The following is an 18,001-nucleotide window of genomic DNA, read 5'->3' on the forward strand; positions in this document are numbered from 1 at the left end:
TATCAAGAAGCTTGACGGCCCCACCGCTGTCAAGTTCATCACATACATCTCTGTCCGATATGGCGTTCCCCACAGCATCATCATCGACAACGGCGCCAATTTCGCCAAGGGCGCTCTAGCGCTCTACTGTTCCAAGGTAGGCATCCGGCTCGATTTGGCATCAGTGGCACACCCCAGTCGAATGGCCTAGCAGAGAGGGCCAACGGCCTGATTCTGGCTGGCATCAAGCCAAGACTGGTGGCACCACTGGTCAGATCAGCCGGCTGCTGGATTGAAGAACTGCCGTTTGTGTTATGGTGCCTCCGCACCACGCCCAACCGGTCGACCGGCTTCACTCCGTTCGTTCTTGTGTATGGGTCCGAGGCTATTATTCCCACGGATATCGAGTACGACTCGCCTCGGGTCACCCTATACATAGAAACAGAGGCGAAGGAGGCGAGAGAAGACGGTGTGGATCTCCTCTAAGAAGCAAGGGACTTGGCCTTGAGCCGGACGGCCATCTATCAACAGAAGTTGAGATACTACCACAACAAAAAGATCAAGCCTCTCTCTTTCAGGGAGGGTGACTTGGTCCTCAGGAGAATCCAGCGCACGGCCGGCCAACACAAGCTCTCATCCCCATGGGAGGGACCCTTCATCATCAGTAGGGTGTTGCACAACAACGCTTACTACTTGATCGATGCCCAAAAGCCAAGGAAGCGCAAGAGGGACGACTCCGGCCAAGAAACGGAATGTCCATGGAACACGGCGCTGCTTCGCCCGTTCTATTGCTAGAAGGCAAGAATCAAACAAGGGAAAGAGCATGCATATGTATCTTACTCCCTCTCCAGGGATCAACAACAAATGCAATAAAAAGAGCATGCCTCATGTTTCTTTTTATTGAGAGTTTTCACTCAGTGTACGCCCCCTGACTGGCTTCAATAAGCTCGGGGGCTACACCGCGTACACCTCTTGCTAGCTTTATCAAGCTCGGAGGCTACGCAGCGCACGCCCCTTGCTGGCTTTAACAAGCTCGGGGGCTCGCTAGCCGCTCGGACGCCTTCCCTATTGTAAAAGAACACATAGTGTAGCCGGCTGATCCCTGATCACCTCGTACGAGCTTGCGGGCTGGCTCCGGCCGTCTGGCTTGCGAGGTGACGCCAGGTCAGGCCAGATACATGCAAAGTTCGGCTACGAAGGGTCGCCAGCTCGGACTGGCTCGATCATATATACGATCTCATTCAAGCCGGCCTCTGTTGGTTTATGTCTTGTTCTTTAAGTCTTGATGGCTTCGAAAAATCTAAGTCTCGTATTCTAAAATCAGAAACCTCGACCCAGCCACAGACCGGCTCCCGGCTGTCGGGTTGGCGGGGTGGAAGATTAGGAATACGAGGATTGGAGAAAAAGGAGTCAACCAGGAATCAAAAGACAAGAATATGAGACAACACGCATGGCAATACGAATATGATGTTGAATATATACATTCGAAAAAGCATTGGCCCATGGCCCACGTTCATTACATCCCTCCGGGGGTAGAACAAAACACGAAGGACACCGGCTACGGGGCTGCGCCCCGTAGCCGCTGCTCCTGATGTGGTAGCTTCCCCATCTCCGGCTGCTCCCGAGGCGGTTGCACCGTCTCCTTCGCGAGGGCTCCCGGTTCCATCCGCACCGGAATCAGCGTACGCCGCACCGCTGGAGGCGGCAGCAGATTCCATAGCTCGGGCCGCCTCGTCGGAGCTGCCGTCAGGGTCGTAGGGCTGAAGGCCGTGCAGATCTTCACCGATCACACCGCCATCTTCACCCCTCTCCAAGACGAAATCGTCCCAGGTTGCGTACTCGGCGATATAACTAGCCCTCACGCGCAATGCCTCCTCCATGTCGTGTAGCCCCGCCTCCGAACCATCACGCTGGGCGGCGAGCTTGCCCAAGTCCAGGTTTCGATACCAGGACTTGGCCAAGCGCACGGCCATGTAAGCCCCAGCCCGCGCGGCAGAGGCGCGCCAGGCATCCAAGCGTTCTCCGCCTGCTGCAAGCCAGCGGGCGAGCCGACTCATTGACGCCGGCTCCACGCCCTCCGGCCACAAGGCTACCACCATCGACGAGGCTGCAACCTGGAGCTGAGCCACAGACTCGCCCAGGGCGCGCAGGCGGGCCCAAAGGCCCACCCCGATCTCCTCCATGCTCCAGCCGGAGGTAGTGTCTACCTCCTGCCCAGCCGCGCGGCGCTCCTCGCGGCTCACCTCGACGGCAGTGTCGGCCGTGATCTGGGTCACAGGAAAAGGCCTGGAATGGCAACAACCAGGACGCAAGAGCACAGTAAGAAGAGGAGACGGTCAAAAAGACCAAAAACAAGACAAAGAAGAGAGACTCACGATGGAAGGCGCCATCGGTCTCATGAGAGCTCTCGAGGACCTCGAGCTCCCGCACCTTACTCGTGTGAGTAAGGCGGGCAACCTCCTCCTGGAGAGTCGCCGCAGACTCCAGGGCCTTGGCTAGCTGCGTTTGCTTCTGGACAAGGACCTCCTCCTTCTCCCTCAAGGCGGCATCCTTGAGGTTCATCTCCTTGAGATGAAGCGACGCGAGGCGATCCACGTCGGCGGAGTAGGAGGCCTCCTTCTCCTGCAGCGTATCGTGCAGTCGCTCTAGCTCGACCCGGCTGGCCGCCTCGAGCTCCTTCTTCTCCGTCTGAAGAAGGGCCAACTGCTCCTGGAGCCGGTTGTCAGCATTACGCAGGGCATCCCGCTCCGTGGAAGCTTCACCCATCCGGACTTCGAGCTCAGCGATCCGGCCATCAGCTCCCAGGTGCTGGGTCCGCAGCTCATTATAAGCCTGCGCCTGAGTGTCATAAAGCTCCTGCCAAAAAAGCAAAAGGGAGCACGATTAAGATTCGGCCTGGTTAAGACTTAAACAGCCCGATTCTCGGGGGCTACACCCAGTGGGTGCGCTAGCGCACCCCCACTGAAGAAACAATACAGGAAAAAGGGAGCTTCAAGAGATTCGGACCGACCGACGATCGACCGGCCCGATTCTCGGGGGCTACACCCAGTGGGTGCGTTGTCGCGCCCCCACTAACGCAAAAGAAGAAAAGTTCAAAAATCAAACAGGATACACCTACCTGGGTGCGGGCCTCCAGGTGCCCCATGTCGCCGCATACCACGCGGGCCGACTGCTCCACCTTGGACCGGCTGCTGGTAAACATCGACACCAGCTCCGGGACGCCGGAAAGCGCGGTGCCGGCGGGCAGTCGCAGGCGGGCCTGGTTGGCCGCTCGCCATGACTTCATGGGCCGACTCCCGGACCGGCCCCCAGATCCTGGCACAACAGGGTCGTGCTGGGGAACGACGATGGCACCGGCTCCTAGTGCCGGCTCGGCGGCCGGCTCTGGCGCCATCTCGGCTGGCGCTACCTCCTCTGCACGAGGCGGATGGGCCGCATCCGGCACATCCATGGCCGCTGCTGGCGCGTCAGGGGCCGCGTCCGGCGCGTCGGGTGCCGCCTCGGCCCTGGGGGAGTCAGGGACCGTTTCCAGGTCCATCGGCACCGAGGCTTCCGGCCCTGAAGGCTGGGTCCCCTCAGCCCATGGGGCCTGCCTTGAAGCCGCTTCGCTAGCTGGCTCCTCCGCGCGAGCATGTGCGGAGGGGTCATGTCTAGCCTTCGCACGCTTCTCCACCGGCCTCTCGACCCGGCTGGGGCGAGACTGGCCCATGGCCGCTTTCCCTGCAGCCACTTCCCACCTGCGTTTGGACTCCATCTCAAGCTCCCTCTAGGCAGCATCGGCTGCTGTCCAGCCATCCCGCTCGGTTGCGGAGGTGGTGTCCTCTTCCACATCCTCCGCCTCCCTGTCAAGCAAAGTCCTTAAGGAACGAAGCTCCTCGCAAGATAAACGAAGAAAAGGGGGAGGAAATCTTACCCCGCTACCATAGGGACCTGCCTCCGGCCAGCGCCATGGCGTTTCTTGGGGCCGCGTGCTCGTTGTCCGGCTGGATGACCCGGCGCCGGCCGCTTAGGAGCCGGTCGGGATGCTGTGGCACCCTTGCCCTTCCTCCCGGCCGCCTCGTCGGCGGCGGTCGCTCCGCCCCTCTGACGCCTGCCGCGCATCAATGGCGGGCTGGTGACCTCTTCCACCCCATCGGAGTCTTCCTCGAAGGCTGCACCAGAAATGAATGAGGGAATCTTGTCGTCATCCGTCCAGTCCACAATGGAGGGCCGTGCGTACTCACCATACGGCTCTGTCCCTTCCGACTCTAGGGGATTCTCCGAGCCAGTGGAGGAGTCCGAGCGGGATTTAATCATGCCCTTGTCCTCAATCTCCGAGGCGTCGGACACATCCACGTCGGGAGCGGGCGGACGGAGGGACCCCTGCAGATTCTCGTACAGCTGCAAAAGGGATTCGATCGTCGGCTCAGCAACACGACCGGCTACAAGGCAAACAACAAAGAATAAAGAGGCCACCTACCATCGGAGGCGGACGGGACCTGTTGAAGGGGGTCATCCCCCACGTCCATTCCCCGCTCTCATCCATGCAGGCGGTGGAGATCAGATTCACCCTTCGCGCTACAGCGCCAGGAGTGAACCTTTTGGTGGATAGCCGGCATGGATCATGCCGGCCGCTCATCTAGTAGACCAGATGCGGCTGCCTCTGCAAGGGCAGGATCCGACGGGCCGCCATGGTGGTGAGAAGGTCGCGGCCAAGGAGGCCGCCCTTCTCCAAAATGTCGAGGTGGGCGCAGATCAGCGCCACCTCGGAAATCGGCTTAGGGGTCTTCGCCGCCCAGTTCAACCTCGTCGGCGGGTCGATGTCGAACGGGGGCATGTTGAGGACATCCAGGGCGGGGTCGGCGTTCTTCACATAGAAGAAACCCTTCTACCAGTGCTTGATGGATTCTTGCAGGGGCATCCGGGGGAAGCCCGACTTCGAGCGGTGGTGCACCAACGCGGCTCCGCACGGCGTCACCGGGCGCGGCCCCTGGAGCTTCTCCACCTCGGATTTCTCCATGGCGATGGATTGCTGCTTGAAGAAGAAGAAGCTGCGCCACAGGTCGACGCGGGGCTCGATCCCCCCGAAGCCCTCGCACAGGACCACAAAGGCCGATAGCTGCAGAATGGCGTTCGGCGTCAGGTGATGCGGCTGCAGGCCAAAGAAGCGGAGCCATTCGGCGAAGAAGGCGCTGGTCGAAAGCTCGAAGCCCCGGTAGAAATGCTCGGCGAAGACCACGACCTCTCCCGCGGTGGGTGTGGGAGCGGTCTCGGTGCCAGGGAGTCGCACCCGCACTTGGGAGGCCGGGGGAAGCAGTCGGTGGTGACGGAGCGCCTCGATGTGCTCCTCGCCGACGTCGCTGCTCAGCTAGGCTCCGTGCGACGATGCCTTCTGTGCCAAGGGCCTCTTCGAGGAAGAACTGCCGGCCATGGATCCGGGTGACGGAAACCCGAAGGGGTTGGCGACTTCGCGACGAGGAAGACGAAGGATGCGAGCTCTTTCTCTCTGGACGCAGGGAGGAAGAGGGCGCGTATGCAGGGCAAGAAGGGGGGCGAATGGCCTCCTCGGAACCCCCGCATCCCATTTAAACCCCCACGAAGCATCGTGGGGGGGGGGATTCGGTGCGCACCGGACCCCCACTAACCCCGTGTATTACGGGCGGTAACGCTTCCCTAGGCCCAACCGTCGTGGAGTAAATCCGCAGAGGATCTCTCGCGCGGAGGCCGAGGGGGCGTCGTGGCGGGACCCAGGACCCAGGCCCGGTCCCGTCATCAGTAATCACCATCGTTACGCTAGGCGGGGCCTGGCACGTGGCGTTCTCCGAGCGAATTGCGACGAAGCCGAGGCGTCGTTTCGAAGCCAGTCGGTTTTGAAGCCGGCATCCCTCGTCACGAGTGGCGGCGAAAATGTCGAGGCAAATCGTCAAACCGGTGAGGCCGCCCGCCCGCAGGCGGTAGGCCTCGCCAGCTTCGGGGACTACTGTTGGGGGGATAACCCCGGGGTACGCTCATCAAGCCTGCTCCTTCATTTCCGGCCCAAAGGACATGAACATATACAGATTCCCAAGGCCCAAGTCTTTCGGTCGGTTAGGCAGCGCCTACCGGCTAGAGGACGAGGTGGCCATCCCTCTGGCCGGCCAGGCAACCCCTGTCGGCTAGAGTCGAGGCGACTACCTCTTCTGAGCCGGCCTGGTCCAGCCAGCCCGGCTAGGAATGAGGCGGCCGCACCCAAGCCGGCTAGCCAAGCAGGCTAGTCGACCGAAGATCACAAGTCACATCAGATCGTAGGTTAGGATGAGACCTCATGATTAAAGGTAGCTACGCGTCAGTGATACGTCTCAAACGTATCTATAATTTTTGATGGTTTCACGTTGTTATCTTGTGAGCTTTGGATGTTTTATGTACCTTTTATATCTTTTTGGGACTAACTTATTAATTGAGTGCCAAGTGTCAGCTCCTGTTTTTTCTGTGTTTTTGGCTCTTTTCAGATCTAATTTTGGAACGGAGTCCAAACGGAATAAAATCCCCGAAATGATTTTTTCCCGAACGGAAGAAGATCACGGGGCTTGAGGGCCAAGCCAGGAGGGCTACAGGGGGCCCACAAGCCCCCATCCGCCACAAGGGGGCGGCGGATGGCAGGCTTGTGGCCTCCCTGGCGCCCCCCTGACCTAGATCCTTCGCCTATATATTCCCTAAAATACAAAAAAAATTAAGGGATCCACGAAAATACTTTTCTGCCGCCGCAAGCTTCCGTTTCCGCGAGATCTCATCTCGAGACCGTTCCCGATGCCCTGCCGGAGGGGACTTTGGAGTTGGAGGGCTTCTACATCAACATCATCGCCCCTCCAATGACTTGTGAGTAGTTCACTTCAGACCTACGGGTCCGTAGTTAGTAGCTAGATGGCTTCTTCTCTCTCTTGGATCTTCAATACAAAGTTCTCCATGATCTTCATGGAGATCTATGCGATGTAATCCTCTTTGGCGTTGTGTTTGTCGAGATCCAATGAATTGTGGATTTGTGATCAGATTATCTATGATATATATTTGAGTCTTTGCTGATTTCTTATATGCATGATTTGATATCCTTATAAGTCTCTCCGAGTCTTGGGTTTTGTTTGGCCAACTAGATCTATGATTCTTGCAATGGGAGCAGTCCTTGGTTTTGGGTTCTTGCCATGTGGTGACCTTTCCCAGTGACAGTAGGGGCAGCAAGGCACACATCATGTAGTTGCCATCAAGGGTAACAAGGTGGGCTATGTCGTAGATATGAGATTGTCCATCTACATCATGTCATCTTGCTTAAGGCGTTACTCTGTTCTTTTGGACTTAATACACTAGATGCATGCTGGATAGCGGTCGACGTGTGGAGTAATAGTAGTAGATGCAGAAAGTATCGATCACTTGTTTTGGACGTGATGCCTATAGATATAATCATTGCCATAGATGACGTCACGACTTTGCGTGGTTCTATCAATTGCTCGAGAGTAATTTGTTCACCCACCGTCTACTTGCTTTCATGAGAGAAGCCACTAGTAAACGCTACGGCCCCCGGGTCTATTCACACCTATCGTTTCCACTTTCGCTTTTACTTTGCTTTGTTACTTTGTTGCTTTCAGATCTCACTTGGCGAACAATCTATAAGGGATTGACAACCCCTTAATAGCGTTGGGAGCAAGCTTTTTGTGTTTGTGCAGGCACTTGTGATACTCCTTCACTGGATCGATATCTTGGTTCTCAAACTGAGGGAAATACTTACCACCGCTGCGCTACATCACCCTTTTCGCTTCGAGGGAACACCAATGCAAGGCTCCAAGGCCACGGGGGAAATCCTTTGCTTATTTGCCTAGGAAGTCCCTTATGGCGGAGCCGTAGCACAAGGATTCCAGGTGCCGTAACACGCCTATTTCTGGCGCCGTTGGAAGGTCTTTGTTGCAGTAGCAGTCAGCAAAGGTACTGAATCGGGGCGTCCGGGAGGTACGAGCGTCGGCGGCCACGCCGCTGACCTACCCCGGCTCTGATCCATCACCTAGAATAGTGTCGCACCGTCGCACTCCCACTCCATTACTGCACTCGGCGTGGGGAACAGTGGAGGCGGCCGTACCTCCTGCCCATGACGAATCTCGTTGGACGACGCTTGACGTACAACGTGTGCTGGGCGTCAACCTTACGCGCGAGCTTCATTGGCCAGCCGGCGGGTCCCACTGCCAATCGAGACCATGCAGCCGGCGGCCCCCTCAAGCGACAAGATAAGACTCTAGTGTGTCGCTGGCTAGCCGGCGAGGCTGCCAGCCGGGTCCCACACTTGTACCCTTTATCCATATTGTAGGCCGGCGGGTTCGTCTATAAAACCCCCCGGTCGCCCTCCATGCAAGGGGCCCGATCATTCCACAGTCGAACAACACCATACACTCACCAACCACAGAGAGAGAGGCAGAGACGAGCCGGCTGCTCCCCTCTTCCTCCCCCCAACACAGCTCCAGGAGCAGATCTATACTCTATTCATACACATAAAACACTCCGGCAGGACTAAGGGTATTATCTCTACAGAGAGCCCTGAACCTGGGTACATCGTGCGTTCCATGCGTGTACCAACCTCTTTCCCAGCATCCACCTTTGTCTCTTCGGTTCTCACCGACTTTAGCCTACCTATGGCATATGTTGTGAGTATTCACCGACAATGGTACACTCAGTTTCTACATGCAGCGGCAACGCCACAGGCTCTGGCGTTTCTAAAAGGGTCGAATCGTAAAATACTTTGAGGCGGAGTTCATTTTGTGCTATACTTTACCAAAAAGGGTCAGAACAGTGATTTTGTCCCTGCGGTAAGAATTATGGTGGATGGTGTGAACCTTAGGCCCACTTCTTTTCGCTTGATTCTCGACAATCGTGGTGTCGAAAATCAAAAACTTAAAAGAACTCTGTTTGATTGTTCAAAATCATGTGAGAATCGCTAGAATCGGTAGGGCAATACAAAACCGTCCGAAGATTATGGGCGTTTTCACAAAAGAAAACGTTTCGATTTAAGTTAGTACCCCTATTTGAAGGGTAATTTACAAAATAACTGCCACTCGTAGCCACCCGCGCCCCGAAAAACGAGTTGCACGACTCGTCCCTCCCCTTCGCTCCATCCCCATATCCCACTCACGCTTGCGATAGGGTTACAGGGCCACCGTCGCCGCGTCATCCGACAACCCGTCCTGTTCGCTCCTACGGCCCGCCCGCTTGCCTGAAGCCGCTCCTCCGCCCCAGCCACTCTTCCCCCCACCTACTCACCTTGTGGCCCTCAATCACTACTCTGGCCCGACCACTGGCCTCGACGCCCGACGCCGATTCGCCGGAGTTCCAGTCCCCGCCGCCCCTCCTCCCTCGAGCAAACCTGTCGGAGCCGACATCCATCCCCATCCCGCCGTCCGAAGCAGTCCTCCTCGCCGATTCCTCGAACCCCATCCCGCCGGGCCCCGAGGTCCTCCGCCCCGTCAGCGCTCCGTCCCGCCGGCTCCGATTGCCCTCCCCGCCGTCTGTTGACGTCCCTCGTCGGCCCCGACGAGCCCAACCAGCGGTTGACCACTGCCTCGATGAGCCCTTTCATTTTTCTGGATGTAGATGATTTGTTAGTTCTTCTCTGTACATGGAACCATGGATGTAGGTGATTTGCTTGATTAATGAATGTACGATGTTAGTGTATTCATAGATGGTGGTACCATGGCCGCAACACGTGAGGCTATTGCTACCAGTCTTGTACCATGAGATTGGCCAAGGCAGTCGACAACAAGGACAAAAAGGAGAGGGGACAAAGGGTCCCCTTGCTGGAGCCCTCGGCGGTGGTGTATGTGACTAGTGAGAGAGGAATTAACAATCACCTTGGTAGATGAGGTGAGAGATAGTGCAACAATCCATTTTCTTCATTTAGGCCCAAAACCTCTAAATTCAAGCAAGCCAAGCAAATAATTCCCAAGAGATAAGAGTCGAAGGCCTTTAGCAAGTCGAGCTTCAACATGATAGATGGGATCTTTTTCTGCCTTAGCGCCTTAGTCATGGCCTGAACATAAACAAACTTGTCGTGGATAATCCTTCCCTTAATAAATGAATTTTTTAATGGGAAGTCAGTTGGTTAATCCGAGGTTGCAGTCTAGAGGCCAAAATCTTTGCATTAATTTAGTAAAACAGTGGGTTACGCTTAGGGTTCTAAAATTATGTGGCTTGTTGGCCCCATTATGTTTAATCAGCAGTGCAATTATGGCTGAGTTGAGAAGGAAGAGATTCTGAGTGTTCTTCTTCTGAAAGTGAAGAAAAACACAACCACTTGACCATGTTTGATTAGGTCCCTCGTTTTGAAGGAATGCCGTGTGAAACAATCAGGTCCAGGCGCCTCTTCTGGTGCATATTAAAGATCGCAGCTTTGATTTCCTCCTCCGTAAAGTCCCGATCCAATTCAGATAGGTCACATTCCTCAAACCAAAGGCATAATGATGTCCATTAACCCGGACTTTTATCCTTGAAATAAGCTTTCGCCCCGCTTTATAGATAAAGCAACGGTCCATACAACCAACATATATGTTCAACCACAGAAAACAACCTGGGCAGCGGCACACTCTCGTCCAAAAAAAGTAAAAGAAATAATAAAAAAGGCACCTAGTAGAGTGAGCACATCTACCCTACTCGGAAGCAAGTCGATGCATGGTAGCCTGAAGCACGTCTAGCATGCCATCAAGATGATCTCGACCTCGCTGCCTAGAGAGGGGGTGCCAGTGCTATATAAAAGCAAGGAATTTAAAAGAGTGAGACACATGTCTCACGAAGATCCTCTCAATCACCATCTTACTGCGGATCATCTAAAGGATCCACGACATTGCGGCAAAAGATCAGCCAAAATAAGCGACGGCGCTGCCCAGGTTGAGTGGCCCTGGTTCGAAGAAATTGTGCGAGGTCCTGGGCCTCTCAATCGTACCCAAAAGCCTCGCGTATGAATTCACATATGACCCTCGCCGTCGTACATGTAAAAATGATGAGTGACGACGTCTTCGGGACCGAGCATAAGGGCCACATGCCATCCCCAGGGTCGTGTCGCTTATGCACCTCCGTCCTCGAAGGGATGCGAGCATGTAGCAATTGCCACATAAATTTTTTGATCTTCAGGGGCAGGGGTGCCTTCCATAAAGGCGCCAGCCAAGGAATGATGGGGGGAGCGGCATAGAGCCTAATATGTCGAGATAACCAAAAATTCCCTAGACGAGGATAGCCGTCCGGCCACTGTGTCCGAATAGTCCAGCAGTGCCTGTGGCAAGGCATCAAGCAGACGGTTCCACTCGGCCGTTTCTATCTGGCCGAATGCACGCCTAAACCTAATGTCCTATTGTCCTTGGCGGACGGTCGCATAAATGAGAAGGGATTGATCTACACAGATGGAAAACGGGATGGGGAACCCCACCCTGAATGGCTCATCTGCAACACATGGATCCAGCCAGACTTGGGTCCCTTCCCCATTACCTACATAGAAGAAAATTCCTAAACAAATTTTCTCCTTGATTTTTTTGGAACGTGCGCAAGAATTGGGATCCGCCTGCGCGGGAACATGCGAGGAACGATTCACCCCTTAGATATTTTGCGTGAAGGAGTTTTACCCATAATTCACCGTCGCTTCGAAGGATTCTTTAAATATCTGCTCACTTGATTTCTGACGACCATCACATGCCTACCATAAGAACTTGATGAACTCCTTGTCGAACGAGCTATGATTCGCACTAATAAGCACCCCTATCCGGACTTTTGTGGCTGGTATGTTTTTCTGACCGGATAGGGCATTCGGGGAGCCCTGTAGATGCCTTTACCGGCAGTTGGTAGAGTGATTATGAGTAGTTCACATCACTGCATCGCCGTTTCAACTCGGAAAGTGGAACGTGCAAGGCAACGGAACCACCACTACCTTTTCGGTGGACGGCCAACCGAATCTGCTGGCTGGCCATGACCCAGGTCCCAGGATGAGAAGTGTCGTAGAGTACACAACAACACAGGAACGGGACGGATTAGCGTGGACGTCACTCCGCTTCCCCCCGAAAGCGTTTGACTCCTTGCGTGGTGCAGTTGGTGCGTCAAGCCAAACCGAAAAGCACATGCTGCCAAGTTCCACGGCCAGATGCCGAGATCGTCGCAACTCGCCGGATAACCCCGACCATCCATGTGCCTCCATGATGGAGTAGTATTTGCTAAACTAATGCGCAGTCGTAGTAATAAACAGGCACAAACGGAGGCGTGATGGAGCACTAAACTACTAAATGAGCAGCAGTAATTAACAAAACGCAAACGGAGGGATGCAGTAATTATCGTCATCAATCTGTAAACACTCTCTGCTAAAATATCAACATCGTCATCATCGGAACGAAGCAACAAACGGGAATTAACTCAGCAGAAAATCAATGTAAATCTATCGGTCACGGGACCGGAACCGGAACGGAACCTCCTCCTCCACGGACGGCATGATGCGGCGCCGCCGGCGGAGCAGATCCCGGGCGGAGGAGGGAGGGAGCGAGTGGTCTGGTCTGGTCTAGTAGTAGGAGGGCGGCGGCGCGAGGTTGAGGTGGCCGTAGGCGCGGTAGGAGGCGCCGTCCTGGAGGTGGATGTTGGAGGAGAGCTTGTGGAAGCCGCGGGTGTAGACGCCGAAGCCGAAGACGAGGCCGACGGCGATGAGGACGAGGATGATGAGCATGCAGATGCAGCACGCCTTGCTCGGGCAGCAGCACATCTTGATCGATCTTGGCCGCCGCCGGCTCCTGCTCTGCTCTTGGCTCCGAGGTCGGGGAGGGGAAGGAAGAAAAGGTAACGGAAAAGGCGATGCACTTTTGCTGGTGTCCGTGGGGGCGAGGCCTGCGTGACCGGCCGCGCCGCTGTTTTATATAGACCGCTCCGCTCCCGTGCTGGTTGGGTTTGGCGGAATCGGGTTGGTTCGGTGTCGAGTTGCGGGTGCGGTCCGTGGTTTGGCTGCCGGTCGTGGCTTTCGGTCCGGTGCCACTTTTCGAGGGCGAGTGGTGGTCGTGCTGGTGGTGGACACCCGTTGCGGTTCCGGAGACGGGAAACGGCACCGTAATACGAGGGGTCCAGTTTTTTCATTGTTTTGATCCTGATATTCATTAGGGTAATGCTGTGCCTCGACGCGTCGGTCAAAACTTTCGATTGACCGTGCTCGGGCCGCCAGATCCGTTAGCTGTACGCGTACCGTATTGTTAGATTTTCACGTAACAAAAAGTTTCGATGCAACAAATTTCGTTCACGATGCAACAATTTTCGTTCATGGTTGTAACATAAATGTAGTTGTAGCCAAAATAATATCAACATGGTCGTAACAAAAAAACGAAGTTGATAATGTGTGGTAGCAAAACAAAATAAGGGTTGTAGCAAAACAATCCGGTGAACTCGGGTTGCAACTCTGACGAACGTGTATGCAATTTTTTTAGTGAACGGTTGCAGCAAAAAAATGATACCGGTCTGTATAAAAAATTAACACGGTTGCAAAAAACACACCGGTTGTAGCAAAAAATTCAACAAAGTGATGTTGCAACCAAACGTATATGCAGCTTTTCTAATGGACAAATGTAGCAAATTTGAACACCGGTTATAACAAATTTAAACGAACACCATACGGGAGTGTTGCATGGCCATATGCGCGGATCGCGAACGAGACGCGTGAGCAGCGAGCGACCAGCACGTTGCTTCCACCGACGCGCCGAAGGAAAATGTTTTCCTATTCATTACATGTGTGTGCATGATATATTAAACATTTCGTTCACACACATGTGACATACTCAAAGAGGCAGGCCATACAGTTATGCATGAACATAATATTAGAATCTTCTATATGTGTGGACGCAATTACTTTGTGCCACGCATCCAACAACTAATACTTATTCTCATCTCATGCGTGTGGCACAAAGCAAAATCTATGCACACGTTGTGACGCGGCAACTTTAGCTACTCGTGGGATGACAACTTTAGTTATCCGCGATGGCAACTGTAATTGTAAAGTATGACAACTTTTCCATTTAGGTTAATTCTAGTTGTCATATATAATTAATGATAATTGTCGTATGTAATCAAACCGTAGTTGCCGTGGGTGATTACCTGTCATGTATGATTAACCAGTTATCATGTTTGGTTCAACCATAATTATTATATCTCTCTACTATTAAAGGGGGATCTGCCGTCGTCGTGATGGTTCGACCAGCTATCCCCCTTTAGCGCTAAACCTTCCCCCTCGCTAGCATTGATTTCCACCGATTTTTTTTCCACCGATTTTTTCCCATCCCTCTAAAAACCAATCCGGTTCACATGGAAAAAACACACTGTACCTCCCCACCTCGTGGTCATCAAACACATCAACGCACGCACGACTCGTCCATCGTTGAAAACCACCCACGCACGCACGCCTGCCTCGCCTGGTCGCCCCCATCACCTCCCTCGCCTGATCGCCGTTCCTGGGCCTCGCTTGGTCGCCGTTCGCCCGCCATCGCCTCTCTCGCCTGATCGCCGTTCGTGGGCCTCGTCTGGTCGCCGTTCGACCGCCATCGCCCATCGCCTGATCGCCGCTCGTGGGCGTTGCATGGTCGCCGTTGGTGGGCGTCGCCTGGTCATCGTTCGCTCGCCATCGCCCATCGCCTGATCGCCGTTCGCCGCAGCAGAGGAGCACCTTGTCGCGCCTGGTGCTGCCTACCTCGTCATCTCGTCATCCTCTATTCGGCTACAACTCTTGTCTCCGCGAGGTGCGTCTCATATTTGTTCTTGTTAGGCTACAGGAAGGGAATGAGAGGAACGGTGAGAACAATTGTTTATCAAAACACAATAATGCAAGAGAGCCAGCGTCCATCTCCAAAATAGGATAGCGAAAGAAGAAAAAGCAAGCTATGTAGTATGGCAATTCGGTCACAACAATCATAGGTTACATGTTCTCAGGCGCCACCTCAAATCACACGCATTAAGCACCTGTAGAAAAGCAACGCAGCAGATAAATCTAAGAAGGGCATGACAACGTCACACCGTCAGCCACCGAAACCACCACATGAATGCCCCAGAGCATACCGGTACCAAAATCCCATGAAATGGCTGAATCCAAGGCAGGCAGCTCCAAGCCTCCGCGCCACAGGTGCCCCAGATCATAAGAGGCCACCTCATCTCGCAAGAGATTCAACCAGGCCGAGGTCCAATCCCACACTCGGAGTGCGATTCTGGGTAAGCGCGACCCGAATAGAAAAATGGCAAGAAGCTGCAGGAGCCTCGTGGAATGGAAAGAAAGGCGAATGTGGGAGGGGAGAAGGTTGAGCATTGACCAAAGCACAAAACATGATCTGAGGTATCCTCCTCGCAAAAAAGAAAAAGATATCATGCATACTGATAACCAGAATTGGCAAGATCGGTTTCGGACCAGTAATAGGAAGTACTTGCATGAGTAAGCCAAAAACATGATATCTGTAAACTCATAAACTTGGGTTCTGAAAAAACAAGCCAGGATCTTTTTATCAGAAGACAAATGATTAGCTGAAAATAAAAGGAGCCCTTTTTTTAATATATTTCATTTGGGTGAATCATCTACAATTCAATACATATCCTTGGAGATGGAAAATGAAAATGCAAGAGCAGCAAAACACAATAATGCAAGAGAGCTTAAGTTGTAGCAGCTCAAGGTTATCATGTTCCACAGATATTGATGTTTATTCCTCAACGTAAATCTATTTACTGAAAAAAAAGATGTACAAACCTGATTATCTGAGGATATGACATATTTTGAGGACTCTGGTTCCACTTGGGCAACCTCTTTAGCTCCATCATATAGTATCTGTGCACATTTAACTGATACTCAGTAATAAGATGTGTAAACACACCCCCATAAGAAGATCCAATGCAGATTTCCTGAATAATCCCCACTATGCAGTAAGTGAGGAAATAAATATGAAACACACCCTTTCCAGTAGTAGCATACTTTGATTGTCTGGTACACGTTGGCATGGATGACCGGCGTGTAGCCCTTGAGTTCCGCCTCATCGAAGCCGATACGGAAAAGAAGCTTTATCTGGAGATAAGCATTCAGAAACGATAAGACTGTTTTGTCACAGGGATGGTTACTTATAGTGATTTTCCAGGGAAAAAAATAAGATACAATAGGATTCTTGCCTGTTTAAATATCGTGGACTTTCCTGATTCTCCAGCACCTTAAAAAGAAATAAAGCATCACCTATTAGGAATGGTCTTTCCAGATCCTGAAGTGGGCTAAAGTAATATTTTGTCATTGTTTTCTGTGATGTATTAATGAAGTTGACTAGAAAGATTTAGTTGAGTGAATCATAAAGATAGAATTAAAGCAGGGACGGGAGCAATCCCTCTTTATTGAATGGCATGTCAACAATGGGTCAACGGCAGCAATCCCTCTTTATTGAATGGCATGCCAACAATGGGTCAACGGCAGCAATCCCTCTTCAGCCAACGGTAGCACGTGCAACAGGATCGTTTGCTCAGCGCCATCCGAAGTCAATGCGGGAAGGGGAATGAGAAGGTAGGGTCAGTGGGCGACGGAGCGGACGACGAACCTGCTTCATAATTCATTGTCAGAATCTTTATTCTCCCAATTGGCCATATAAGTGCGGCTTTTTGTCGACTGATATCCATAACCATATAAAAACAACAACTTTAATAGTAGAGAAAAGTACTTTCATCTTTGCCCAAATGATTTCACTTGATCCAAGTGGTGGAGGCAATGGGTGGCCAGTTTTAAAAATAGCTATAAGCACGTGCATTTTTGTTTCATTCCCTCCCTGTTAGCCCCCATTTGCATTCTTTCTCCACGACCGAATTTGACAAACGGAATGAAAATTGACACATGCATAGGGGTACCCTTATATGATCATATTGGAAACAATCATTTTCTATGTCAAATATCAGTGAAGCGTGAATTACTAGCAGAGCATTAATCTAGGATGAAGGAAAGGCCTCGGCATAAAGAAATGCAAATAGAAAGAAGAAACAAAGATGTTTGGCCTGTTTTAAAAATAGCTATAAGCACATGGATTTTTGTTTCATTCCCTTCCTGTCAGCCCCCATTTGCACTCTTTCTCCACGACCGAATTTAACAAACGGAATGAAAATTGACACATGCATAGGGGTACCCTTATATGATCATATTGGAAACAGTCATTTTCTATGTCAAATATCAGCGAAGCGTGAATTACTAGCAGAGCATTAATCTAGGATGAAGGAAAGGCCTCGGCATAAAGAAATGCAAATAGAAAGAAGAAACAAAGATGTTTGCATAGTAAGTACCAGATATGAAACTAATTCAGGATTGCATATGAAAGGCCAACAAATCACTAGCCCTAGGAGAATTTTAGAATGTGAATAACTTACCTGTCCTGAGAAGATCAAATTTTGATGGGGAAGTACTATACGAAAACAATTTGAGTAATATCAACCTTCACGCCCAATGGGAGAGTTTTACCTCCGAAGATGTGATAATGTAGACGCATACGTAAAACATACACATGAATGCGATCATGAAAATGTACACACCTGATACACACCAGCTCGTGTACCAGCTTGGTTTGCCTGTCCCCAGTTCCCAGTAGCAAGGGAATACTTCAAATCTAGCACATCACACCCTCTAATTTAATTTTGTATCTTGACATATGAATGCAGTTTTAGTGAATAACATATATGAGATAGAGATGTCACACGAAAGAGGGAATCTTTATGATAAAGGAAAAAGAGGTATGTCTATGCCCATCACATGTCTGCATATAAGGTATACGGTGTTCTTTCACAAGTTATCCTACATTAATTCTTGGAAAGTTGTTGAATATGAGAGGACACCGAGGCTACGACCCACCATTACCCACCGACCACTTTCTGGTTTTTCCATTCGCGACCAAACGGATACTACTAACAACAGTGTTTCGTCTTCCGACGATGATGAGAATCTGCCAACTCAACTCCGTATGATGGTTCCCATAGCCGGCAATCTCACGGCCTTTCGGCCAGTGCAGCATGTCGAAACCCCAAGTGGTATCGC

General features: G+C 52.2%; 1 protein-coding gene across 1 annotated transcript; it reads right to left on the minus strand.

The window, feature by feature from the left end:
* Positions 1-12,244: 12,244 nt before the first annotated feature.
* Positions 12,245-12,829, minus strand: LOC123395640. Its single transcript, XM_045090666.1, has one exon. The coding sequence runs from the start codon at positions 12,695-12,697 to the stop codon at positions 12,500-12,502; it is 198 nt and encodes a 65-aa protein (XP_044946601.1). The 5' UTR covers positions 12,698-12,829; the 3' UTR covers positions 12,245-12,499.
* Positions 12,830-18,001: the final 5,172 nt, after the last annotated feature.

The sequence above is a fragment of the Hordeum vulgare genome, chromosome 5H (genome assembly GCF_904849725.1).
Source record: "Hordeum vulgare subsp. vulgare chromosome 5H, MorexV3_pseudomolecules_assembly, whole genome shotgun sequence".
Taxonomy (NCBI): Eukaryota; Viridiplantae; Streptophyta; class Magnoliopsida; order Poales; family Poaceae; genus Hordeum; species Hordeum vulgare.